This window comes from Lipomyces doorenjongii (assembly GCF_038497915.1).
Source record: "Lipomyces doorenjongii strain NRRL Y-27504 unplaced genomic scaffold V1508scaffold_80, whole genome shotgun sequence".
NCBI classification, from domain to species: domain Eukaryota; kingdom Fungi; phylum Ascomycota; class Lipomycetes; order Lipomycetales; family Lipomycetaceae; genus Lipomyces; species Lipomyces doorenjongii.
The window spans coordinates 52,614-62,185 of record NW_027118147.1 but is presented as its reverse complement, the minus strand read 5'-3'; the positions used below and the strand labels follow the sequence as shown (position 1 = coordinate 62,185).

General features: G+C 44.8%; 5 protein-coding genes across 5 annotated transcripts; 2 read left to right on the top strand and 3 right to left on the bottom strand.

Annotated features, from left to right (window-relative positions):
• Nucleotides 1–527: 527 nt before the first annotated feature.
• V1508DRAFT_425388 (Phox homologous domain-containing protein) lies at nucleotides 528–1,933 on the top strand. Its single transcript, XM_066941427.1, has 5 exons — nucleotides 528–905; nucleotides 968–1,210; nucleotides 1,265–1,290; nucleotides 1,348–1,442; nucleotides 1,500–1,933. Exons 1-5 carry the CDS (start codon nucleotides 705–707, stop codon nucleotides 1,631–1,633), a joined length of 699 nt encoding a protein of 232 aa, XP_066793226.1. The 5' UTR covers nucleotides 528–704; the 3' UTR covers nucleotides 1,634–1,933.
• V1508DRAFT_425385 (uncharacterized protein) lies at nucleotides 1,930–4,106 on the bottom strand. Its single transcript, XM_066941426.1, has 6 exons — nucleotides 3,831–4,106; nucleotides 3,636–3,755; nucleotides 3,496–3,579; nucleotides 3,221–3,442; nucleotides 2,865–3,153; nucleotides 1,930–2,818 (listed from the first exon to the last, which is right to left on the bottom strand). The coding sequence occupies exons 1-6, from the start codon at nucleotides 3,879–3,881 to the stop codon at nucleotides 2,127–2,129; spliced, it is 1,458 nt and encodes a 485-aa protein (XP_066793225.1). The 5' UTR covers nucleotides 3,882–4,106; the 3' UTR covers nucleotides 1,930–2,126.
• A 225-nt stretch (nucleotides 4,107–4,331) lies between these two features.
• On the top strand, nucleotides 4,332–6,750 carry V1508DRAFT_400044 (uncharacterized protein; the record flags this gene model as incomplete). The annotated part of the gene is made up of 11 exons (XM_066938304.1): nucleotides 4,332–4,533; nucleotides 4,586–4,629; nucleotides 4,685–4,829; nucleotides 4,890–5,010; nucleotides 5,066–5,196; nucleotides 5,248–5,288; nucleotides 5,344–5,446; nucleotides 5,495–5,607; nucleotides 5,667–5,762; nucleotides 5,823–6,230; nucleotides 6,286–6,750. 11 exons carry the CDS (start codon nucleotides 4,332–4,334, stop codon nucleotides 6,748–6,750), a joined length of 1,869 nt encoding a protein of 622 aa, XP_066793224.1.
• A 5-nt stretch (nucleotides 6,751–6,755) lies between these two features.
• On the bottom strand, nucleotides 6,756–7,695 carry V1508DRAFT_376315 (hypoxia induced protein conserved region-domain-containing protein). The gene is made up of 4 exons (XM_066937596.1): nucleotides 7,521–7,695; nucleotides 7,396–7,466; nucleotides 7,139–7,341; nucleotides 6,756–7,082 (listed from the first exon to the last, which is right to left on the bottom strand). The coding sequence occupies exons 1-4, from the start codon at nucleotides 7,559–7,561 to the stop codon at nucleotides 7,002–7,004; spliced, it is 396 nt and encodes a 131-aa protein (XP_066793223.1). The 5' UTR covers nucleotides 7,562–7,695; the 3' UTR covers nucleotides 6,756–7,001.
• Nucleotides 7,696–7,938: 243 nt separating this feature from the next.
• V1508DRAFT_425373 (RmlC-like cupin domain-containing protein) lies at nucleotides 7,939–9,294 on the bottom strand. The gene is made up of 4 exons (XM_066941425.1): nucleotides 9,176–9,294; nucleotides 8,739–9,110; nucleotides 8,078–8,685; nucleotides 7,939–8,026 (listed from the first exon to the last, which is right to left on the bottom strand). The coding sequence occupies exons 2-3, from the start codon at nucleotides 9,049–9,051 to the stop codon at nucleotides 8,093–8,095; spliced, it is 906 nt and encodes a 301-aa protein (XP_066793222.1). The 5' UTR covers nucleotides 9,052–9,110; nucleotides 9,176–9,294; the 3' UTR covers nucleotides 7,939–8,026; nucleotides 8,078–8,092.
• Between the last annotated feature and the right edge of the window lie 278 nt (nucleotides 9,295–9,572).

Below are 9,572 nucleotides of genomic sequence, written 5' to 3'. Positions count from 1 at the left end.
TTTGTCAGGTATATCCAAGTGTTATTGGTCGTAGGGGGAAAGGATGGCCACGGTCAGGATTAAATAGGTGTTTTTATTCGGTTGGTACTATTATTGCATATTTCAATTTTCATTCATTATTTGTCGGCTTTTTGAAGTATAGCACCTGCGAGCTTTGCTACACTACGACATTAAGGTTTCTAGCGGTGGAAAACATTCAGTAATGGCTCAGTATGACTTGTGCCTACTGTCCAATAGACGGAGTATCGCGTAGTATACACTTCACTGTGAAGATTTACGAAGACCGCATTTAGCTTCTCCACATTATCAGTTGCGGACAGCTGGAGCCTGGGGGCATCAGCAGATCATACTTCCGATATGAGAAAGAGATACAAACTGGAGTAGATCTAAGCACTCTTTCGCATTCGGTTCGCATTCGTGTTCGGGTACAAGTTTGCGAAAACACCTGACCTGAGTGTGCCTCATGCACGGGACGTCTCGGGCAACTACGAATGCGGGAATATGCCATACTGAAGTTGCTTTCCACGTTTAGAGTTAGAGTTCAGATTTGTCCTTCGACATCTCATCGGCCCACTGACATAGAATGAACATTTTCGAATAAGTAGAAGCCCGGCCATATATACTATCTCGTCTAGATTAACTGCAGCTTGCACTTTTTTCCTGACGTGACACTCATTTGCGTATTAGTGGTGTGTTTGAACTTCATGGACGTGATATCTTTACCGTCCACCACCATCACTCTGGACAGAACAGTGGCTCAGACAGCTTCAAAGCTCCGTGATGTCTTCTCGTTCAACAGAGCCGACAGCGGACCCATTTTTACGACTTGGACAAGTTCACTCGGAAATTTGGGCAGTCTCACAAGATCACAAACCAATGGATCATCCGTATTTTCGTCAGACTCGGTTAGTCACCTAGACATTTCCAGTCACGGGGGGTCATCGTTCGAGACTAATGTAGGATTTAGGACGACTTTCATTCTGTGATGAGCCCCGTTCCTCCTGGTATAGCGGGCTCCCCAGGGGATCCACATGATCTTACGCTTGTTGACCCAATGCCTATCACTCTAGTGGACCATTCTATGGATGACGGAGACGTTAATGGGCAAATGTGGGCACGAAGTGCTTGGGTTGGTGATTATTCGATCGTCGCGGGTGCTGGTAAAGCTGGTGCATATGTGACTTGGTTGTGCGTCATAGAGACTGTTGAGGTGGGCAATCTAGTGGGTTCGGTTGCGATAATGTGACGGCTAACTTGAGTTTAGGGAAGAACGATTCGATTCAGGAAGCGGTTGGTGTCTATTCTCAATGATTGTCTGATGCTGTATCTAATGGCTCCAAAATTTAGATATTCCGAGTTTTGCCAATTGCAGAATGCACTATCTGGCGAGTTCCCACTCTTAAGAGCAGCGATTCCAGGGTTGCCGCCAAAAAGTATAATATGTAAGAGCGCGTGGATTGTTCGCCCCGCCTAGCTTGGACTAATACTGTTATTTTTAGCAAAATTCCGACCTGGATTTTTGGAAGAACGACGTCGTGGCTTGGAATACTTTTTGGCGTGTATCGTACTGAATCCAGTCTTTGCCGGCAGTACAGTCGTGAAAGACTTTATTTCATCTACGGACAGCAACTAAATTTGATACATTATAATGACGCCTGGCGAGGCGTCCACGTTGGAGGCCCTAATTGGAACTATACAGATGTGGTACGGTGTATAATATTGTACTTGATTTAATTTTGGTGTCCCTACATATTGTTAATTTGGTTCGATATTGTTCAGGTTGCGAGTACTTCTTGCTTCGTTTTAGGAACTTCTACGCAATTAAGCTTAAGTTACTTGGATTAGTGTTTTCAGGATTTTGTTAATATGGGGCATCATTTGGATATATATGCAAGCATATACTAATAGACTTATTTAATGGAATATTCAGTGCAATATTCAGTTTCATCCTTACGATCTCGTTATGGTACATAGTTGGAATCGTCCTATCGAAGGCTTTTACTACTTAATTTCCTGTGCATACATGACGAACACCCAAATACAAATGAGCGTGCCTTACTTCCAACTAATCGCGGACACACAGACGCCGGTTAAATTCAATATTATACAGACGTCGCCTACAGATGCTATCTATGATATCCTCTTCGACGTTGAAGTCGTTGCAGACCAATTCGTCTCATTTCCCTTTGGCTATTTGTTTGCCTATTAGACTCCAGGTGGTTATTCCCACGAGAATGTCGAGCTCGCTTGAGTAGACGGGTGTCCGGGCAGCCGGCTTCTTCTCCTTCGTCTGCTGCTCCTTCGATGAACGAATCATTAGAATCGCTATCACGCACGCTGCTCAATGCACTGTTGCCCTCTCCACTATTTGCTTCTTCGCTTTCATCCCTGCTTTCATTCTCATTGTCACTAGACTCATCGTAATAAACCTCTTGCTGCTCTACCTTGCATGAATTAGATCTCCGCGTCACTGATCGAGATGTCTCACCAGCAAGAATATAACCCCCGTCGTGTACACCTTTGTCGTCATCGTCAGCAGCTTCACTAATACCTTCATCGTCGTCATCCTCATTCCTCTGCAAATCGAGGTCTGAATCGTAATATTGTATCTGAACGGCTGAATCGCTAGCACAGTTGGCATTGATGGTGCTGTCAGTGTCTGCAGCGGAGAGATCGCCTTCAGACTCCTCGCTTAGTTCGCTAATATTTCGGTCATCAATAAAGTGTCTGTCTTCTTCATCTTCTTCATCTTCTTCATCTTCTTCATCGTCTTCATTCTCTATATCCCCTTCATCCAAATCTACTACGTCATGGCGTCCTACTGCTGTCAGCACTACCTCAAACAAGTTAAATAGGACACTTACTACTTTGCCGTGATATACGGCCACTATCACCCTCGATATCCGAATCCACGACATTTACTCGGGGTATGTGCGTGTGTCGGTGCATCTGCACTGGGATTACACCTTCTTCGTCCGAATTCCAGATATCCACATACTCGCCGACCGCTGCGAGGATGACATCGTCTTCATCATCAGAATTCATGTCGTAGCCGTCCTCCTCATCAGAGAGTGAGCCTAACCCATCAAGAGATTCGTCGTCAGAAAATTGCCAGCTAAAACAACGCAAACAGCGGCCACTCTCGCTTTCCAACTAGTTCGACGCTTAACGTTAGCCATTTCCATGATATTCGTTCATTCGCGACCAAAATCTAGCTTACTTCCCAGTGGCACCGTGCACATCTCCGTACGCCATCTTCGTCATCCTCATATGTGTCCTCGATGACGGGGCCAAACATTTCCGGAAATATTTCGCCATGTCGGCGCTTGTGTGTGGCTACTAGATCACGCTGCTCTTTCTGCCGTTTTCGAACTGCTCCTTTGTCTTCAGTTGGGACCACTAATTCTAATTTGTCAACCAAATTATCAACAGTTTCTTTAATCTATCCACGAATATTAGTGACGACCTGAGTAACTGAAATCGTATGAACTTTACCTGGAATGATATGGTTGGTCGCGTATTAACTAGCAGTCGGCAGCTTGGACAAGTCTTGTGACGCCTAAACCACTCCAGTAAACACTACCCAGCGTTAGTCATATCAGTAGATATGCCGCATAAAGTCCTGGATCAATCACAGTGTAGCAAAATGAGTGACCGCATGCGATGACACATGGTTCGAACATGAGGTTGTCGCAGACAGTACACGAATAGTTACGGTGAAGATTTGCGAATCCTTTATCGTAGACCGCCAGCAGCTATACAAGAGTTACATTAGCGAGTCAGCCTATAAACTCGTATCATTCAACAGAACATAATAGCAATTAACTTACTTCATTTTTGTGCCTCAATTCCGCTTGGAGTCTTTCTATTGTTTGCTCCATCCTTGCATGCGCCCCGGCTCAATTTGTAGTTCAAATCTCGACTAATTAATAGCAATTCAAACGTATCACGCGTTCCTGGTTTTTGCGAAGGTCCTATGTACGACGCGGTATCTTCGATTGGTGTCGATTCAAGCAAGCGTTTCTGGGACGAAACCACGTTGAGACCTCGAATTTTGGTTCTAGGTGAGACATGCTGGGAGAAACGCATTAATTTTGCTGCCGGGACCTAATTGCGTGAGGCTCATGGTAGGGTAACGATAGTACCTTGTTTTGGCGTCACGTACCCGCCGCGGGTCAATCTGAGAAATCTCATAATATTGCACCACGAGTCGATCCATTACAATGTCGTCATGACTGTAAAGCAAGGAGCATAAGCAGTTTTCAATCTTTATCAGTTAGATAGCAAGGCTTTGGGCAATTTGGATTGTTGTGTACTGATAGTCAGCAGCTATGCTGGTATCAGATCCTGCAAGCCCACAGCGCGAGAATATCAGCCCAAATCCAGAGTCATCTCTGAAAAATTCTGAGTCAGGAACTTCTGCTGAAGGTCCTGGGACTCTCCATCATCGTCTTCTAGGACCTTCTATTCAAAAATCAGGTCAAGATGGAGTGAACCAGGCCGTGGTCAGCGAAATTATCTATCAAGCGTCGGGTACGTACGGTTGTTATGGTCTTTCGCGTTCTTTTGATTTGACTAGTCTTAGAGGGTAGCAAATACTTTGAGCACCAGAAACGGAAAGAAAAAGATGTAAGAGCGAACTTGTTGCTTGTTGTCACGTGTATGCTAAGACGCGTTCTCTTAGCTGACGAAAAAAGTCGAATCTATTGTCAGGCAGGCAGCAAACGTCAGCAATCAAGAGCTAGCAGCAGCAGAAGTCCGAGTAGGGGCTTTGATACGACAGTATGAGGCGACGAGGGATCTGACTCAGACTATTGTTCATGTTGACTGTAAATTATCTATTTTGCTTAATATCGATTACTGAATCAGTCAGGACTCATAACGTATAGGCGACGCATTCTATGCTAGCGTCGAGGAGCTCGATCACCCTGAATTGAAATCGAAGCCGTTTGCTGTTGGGAAGGGCGTACTGTGTACCTGTAACTATGTAGCTAGGAAATTTGGAGTCCGGTAAGTAATAAACTTCATGAAATTTGACATCGAATCAATCGCTAATATCTGTTAGGTCCGCAATGGCTGAATTTGTGGCGAAGAAAATATGTCCTGAATTAACGGTGTTGCGTTTAAATTTCCCGAAATATATCGAGAAATCAAACGCGATTAGAATGATACTGTCCGAATACGATCCGCGCCATTGTGAGTCTAGACTGTCTATCGACTGATCCTTGTATATTGACTTTATAATAGGCGCCATGACTTTGGACGAAGCTTATTTGAACATAACTGAGGTACTAACATGTTGCTGAGTATGATAGTGCTCGTTATGCTGATATGCAGGTACAGTACTGCGCGAATGTGAATAAGGATAGAGAAGAAGTTGTGTCAGACATGCGGAGGAGGATATTTGAAACGACCGGTCTAACTGTTAGCGCCGGAATTGGCCCAAGTACGTGTCTCTGATGGTATTGATTGATGCACGCCAACGACATGACAGATTCACGGGTAGCTAAAATTGCTTCCAACGTAAACAAGCCCAACGGCCAATGTGCTATCGCTAATGACCGCGAGGCGGTCATGGAGTTTATGTGTAACCTGCCCGTCCGAAAGGTATGTCGTCTATTGTTGTCCGTTGATATTAATAAGTATCGGACTAAACACCATGGAAGATAACCGGTATAGGCTACGTTCTTGAGCGCCAATTACTCGCTCTAGATGTCAATTCGTGTGGAGATATATATCGCAAGAGCGCATTACTATATCAAGTATGTGATATATGGCTACGTCTATTTGATTGTGACTCGCCATTAATGGATCCTTTCCAGATCTTCACAGATACCACGATGACGTTCTTATTAAACTGTTATCTCGGCCTGGGATCGACAGAAGTGAAGCCTATAGACCAATACGAGCGCAAATCAGTAGGGTGTGAAAGATCATTCCGTGCTATCTCTGATATGGCACAGATGAAACAAAAACTGCAACATGTTGCCGAAGACTTGGAGAAAGATTGCAAGCGCTTAAACTTGGCAGGTCGGAAGTTGGGGTTAAAACTGAAGAAGGCTACGTTTGAGCAAATTTCGCGCCAACGGCCCATGCCTAGGCCGATTAATACGGCGTCAGATTTTTATCGTTATGGCCTGCAGATGTTGGAGAAGGAACTGCCTATAACAGTTCGATTGATTGGTTTGCGGGTAACGGACCTTGTCAATCTCAGTCATGAAGGGCCAATGGTGAGTCTTGGCCGCATTGTGTGACGGAACCATCCGATGCTAATGATTCATACAGAAAACGTTCCTTAAAGGTCAGCGGAGACATAATGATAGGCTGGAGGATGAGCCTAGTACTAGCATGAATATACACTCTGAATTTAAAGAATTGTTCGATGATAGTCCCGACATGCATGACGACGAAGAAGTAGGAGAGCTGGCTATGATAATACAGGGGTCACAAGAGGAGGATGCAGGTGATGCGATTGATGACTATAGAAGTTCTTCAAAAGCCTCAGCAGCAAGGGATATAAAGAACGAAGAGGAACTGCAGCAGCAGCGTACGGCAAACGCTTTGATGGCAGCTCCAGAAAGCGAGAGCTTACCACTGTCGACAGCCAGCGGCGAGTCATCGAGTGCTTTAGTGTCGTGTCCAATATGCGGGAATCAGGTTTCTGCTGATGATCAAGCACTAAATCATCATGTTGATTGGTGTTTATCCAGAGGGGCCATACGAGAGGCAGTCAAAGAGACGTTTAACTAGTGAGTTTGGAAATTGTAGATTTTGTAAGATAATCCGTCCTTCGCAATACGTTATTTGGATTAGTGTAAATGGTCTTCCTATAAATTGCAGTTTTTTCGAATTTATTCCCGAAACAATACCCGTAGCACCTTAGCAGCATACCAAACAAACGTAAAAAAACGAAAGTACTATGTTTTTGTTTGAGCAATGATTGTACTCCCATTGTACTGCCGTATGCATTTATGATTCCATGTCAGTAGATAGCTCGTCAATCAAACATTGCCATTGTCATTAGTGGACGACGAAGTTGGTAGCCGCCCACCCTGTCGGTCAAGTTCTTCGAGCCAGAGTTGCTATTAACATAGGTGTCAGCTCAGAAACACTAATAATTAGAAAGCGACATTATTACCTTTCTTCGTGCCGCTTTTTCTGCGTTTCTCTCGGCTTGAGTCTTTCCATCAGACTGCATGTAAATGGACGTGCCGACCAAGGCTACAAGCGTGAGACCCTGCAAGACTACACGAGCCGTGAAATACTTGTTCGCCTCCTTATGCCTTCCTCCTCGGACCGCAATGGCCGACCTTGTCAGTGCATAGCAAGTGGCAAGGACACCTTCACGTGCCGTCAATGGATGGGATCTAATGTTGAGCGTAGGGAATCACGTACCAATTGGAACTAGCGGTTGCTGCTTGCAATGATACCACAGTTTTTGAAATCCTTTTAAATTCCTTACGGCACTGAAATGTATAAGTTTAGAACCAGATATTTTCATGAGGACGGTGTTCTCTTACTCTTCCGCATCGTACGGGTCAAAACTGGACGGCACAACCATATTGGATTGATCGCAATAATTGGCTACTACCCAATTAACTTAAGGATAACAAAATTAAATAAATCAAGTTTCGTATTAGATGACTGATTTTATCCAGGCTGCGCGGTATGCAGATCTCTCAAACTTAGATGAGTTTGTGGGTTGCAGTTTTCATTAAGGCAGTTCGCATAACCCTATGCGATGAGCAACTTTTGGACGCTCACTTCCGGTGACTTGCTGCACTGATTGATTGCTTCAGGATATATAGCCACCACCCGAAAGGCGACTTGTTTATGGAACTGGTCTATGGTTTCAATAAACTATATATTTGTTTTACATCCAGATTTATGCACCTTGCAGATGCTTACGTTGTAAGTACCAATAAATAAATAGTCACATCCGGTGAACAATTCATGCCTTTATTGAAACCTGAAACTAAACCAAGCACACTTATGTACAATACCTACAATGAGAATCCTGAAACAATAACATAAGAAACCTTAAAAACAGCAACAAAAATGACCCAATAGGGAATGAATATCAAGATCAAGCTCATCTGATCCTCTTGGCAATCTTACTCTCCCAATTTCTAGCACGCTCAAATCCGTTCGCCGCGTTCTGGAAATCCATGACAGCCTCATAAATTTTTTCCTTGGAAACAGCAACAAAGGGGCCATACTGAACAACCTCCTGGTCCAGTACTTGGCCAGCGACAATGACGACGTGTGCGTTCTTCTCGTAGTTGTCGGGAACTGACATCTCGACACCGTCGCCATCGCGATCGAAAACAATATTGTTGTACTGCTTAGCCACAGTTGTTCCACAAAGAAGATCGCCGTCGAGAACGTAAGCAAACGCATTCCAGCCCTCAGGCAAAGGCTGGCTTATAAATCCACCGGGCTTGATAGTCGCATCGATCATCCAAACTGGAGTATAGGCAAGATCCTGCAGACTCTTGACTCCATATGATTCACCAGATATGACCTTAATCTCAACTTTGTCGGAAGGCTTCACAATGGGAATCTCGTCCTTGCGCAAGTCACGATATCTGGGCTCGCAGCCCTTTAGCTTTTCAGGAAGATCAACCCAAAGCTGAAGACCAGTAACGGCGGATCCGTCTTTCTGAGGACGTGGCATCTCGGCATCTATAATTTGGTTAGTAGTGATCTCAAAATAAACAATAAATTTCGGCACGTACGCATAATTCCCCTTCCGGCAGTCATAAACTGCAAGTCACCCTCGTCAATGGTCCCGGCGCTGCCTGTGAAGTCCTCATGATCAACCTGTCCATGCAGCAAATACGTGATCGTTTCCTGTCCCCGATGTCCATGATCAGGAAAACCTGCCTTTCCACTGACGAAGAAGTGATCAAGTAGCAAAAACGGGGAGAAGTTGCGAAGTTTAGCAGTTCCGACAGAACGCCGCACTCTGGCACCAACGCCTTCCGACTGCTCAATGGCGAGGAAGAGCTTAGAGATCGTTCGAGGTTTCGCAATTGCCGATAACGACATGACTTCTGATGAAACTGTGAAAGTTGGATTCCTGTTGACTGTAGTCGCGGTTGTTGTATGTGTGGGTTTCACTATTGATGCCTGCCGTCTGTTGGATAAATCGATGTGATTAAGAATTGTGTAGGCAACTAACACTGGTAGCAAAAGAAGCAAGAGAACAGATTTCATGGACACCTTGGTGTCTTTATATATTGATTTCGCGACACAATGGCAGTGGAGAAAACTTGAGAAGGCTCGACAATGATGGGTAATATATTTGCAGGACGTACGTAATGGGACGCGTCAAAATTATTCAGCCTTACGTCAGGAGCGATAAAGTTTAAACGATCGCATATATTGTTACATAGTTGTAAATTTAAGGCTTACTTGGTACAGCGTTTGTGACAATATGCAGTCTCGAGTGATTTCGGTTCCGCTTCCTGTCATCGTGCGGCTGCTCGGATGCGGGACGGATGATGACGCACGGATGTTCGGTGTCGAGCTGTGGCGCGGTTGCCGAAGCCCGCCACGGAGGGCAGCGA

What these genes read in the sequence shown, in the direction of transcription:
- V1508DRAFT_425388 (XM_066941427.1), top strand. Translation starts at nt 705, where the DNA reads ATGGACGTGATATCTTTACCGTCCACCACCATCACTCTGGACAGAACA. An exon ending in ACGATTCGATTCAGGAAGCG is followed by an intron (nt 1,291 to 1,347) that starts GTTGGTGTCTAT and finishes TCCAAAATTTAG; the next exon opens with ATATTCCGAGTTTTGCCAAT. An exon ending in GCCGCCAAAAAGTATAATAT is followed by an intron (nt 1,443 to 1,499) that starts GTAAGAGCGCGT and finishes TGTTATTTTTAG; the next exon opens with CAAAATTCCGACCTGGATTT.
- V1508DRAFT_425385 (XM_066941426.1), bottom strand. Translation starts at nt 3,881, where the DNA reads ATGGAGCAAACAATAGAAAGACTCCAAGCGGAATTGAGGCACAAAAAT. An exon ending in GACCAACCATATCATTCCAG is followed by an intron (nt 3,443 to 3,495) that starts GTAAAGTTCATA and finishes ATTCGTGGATAG; the next exon opens with ATTAAAGAAACTGTTGATAA. An exon ending in CCGTATATCACGGCAAAGTA is followed by an intron (nt 2,819 to 2,864) that starts GTAAGTGTCCTA and finishes TGACAGCAGTAG; the next exon opens with GACGCCATGACGTAGTAGAT.
- V1508DRAFT_376315 (XM_066937596.1), bottom strand. Translation starts at nt 7,561, where the DNA reads ATGGTTGTGCCGTCCAGTTTTGACCCGTACGATGCGGAAGA. An exon ending in GACCCGTACGATGCGGAAGA is followed by an intron (nt 7,467 to 7,520) that starts GTAAGAGAACAC and finishes TATACATTTCAG; the next exon opens with TGCCGTAAGGAATTTAAAAG. An exon ending in AAAAAGCGGCACGAAGAAAG is followed by an intron (nt 7,083 to 7,138) that starts GTAATAATGTCG and finishes CTATGTTAATAG; the next exon opens with CAACTCTGGCTCGAAGAACT.
- V1508DRAFT_425373 (XM_066941425.1), bottom strand. Translation starts at nt 9,051, where the DNA reads ATGTCGTTATCGGCAATTGCGAAACCTCGAACGATCTCTAAGCTCTTC. An exon ending in TGCCGGAAGGGGAATTATGC is followed by an intron (nt 8,686 to 8,738) that starts GTACGTGCCGAA and finishes ACCAAATTATAG; the next exon opens with ATGCCGAGATGCCACGTCCT.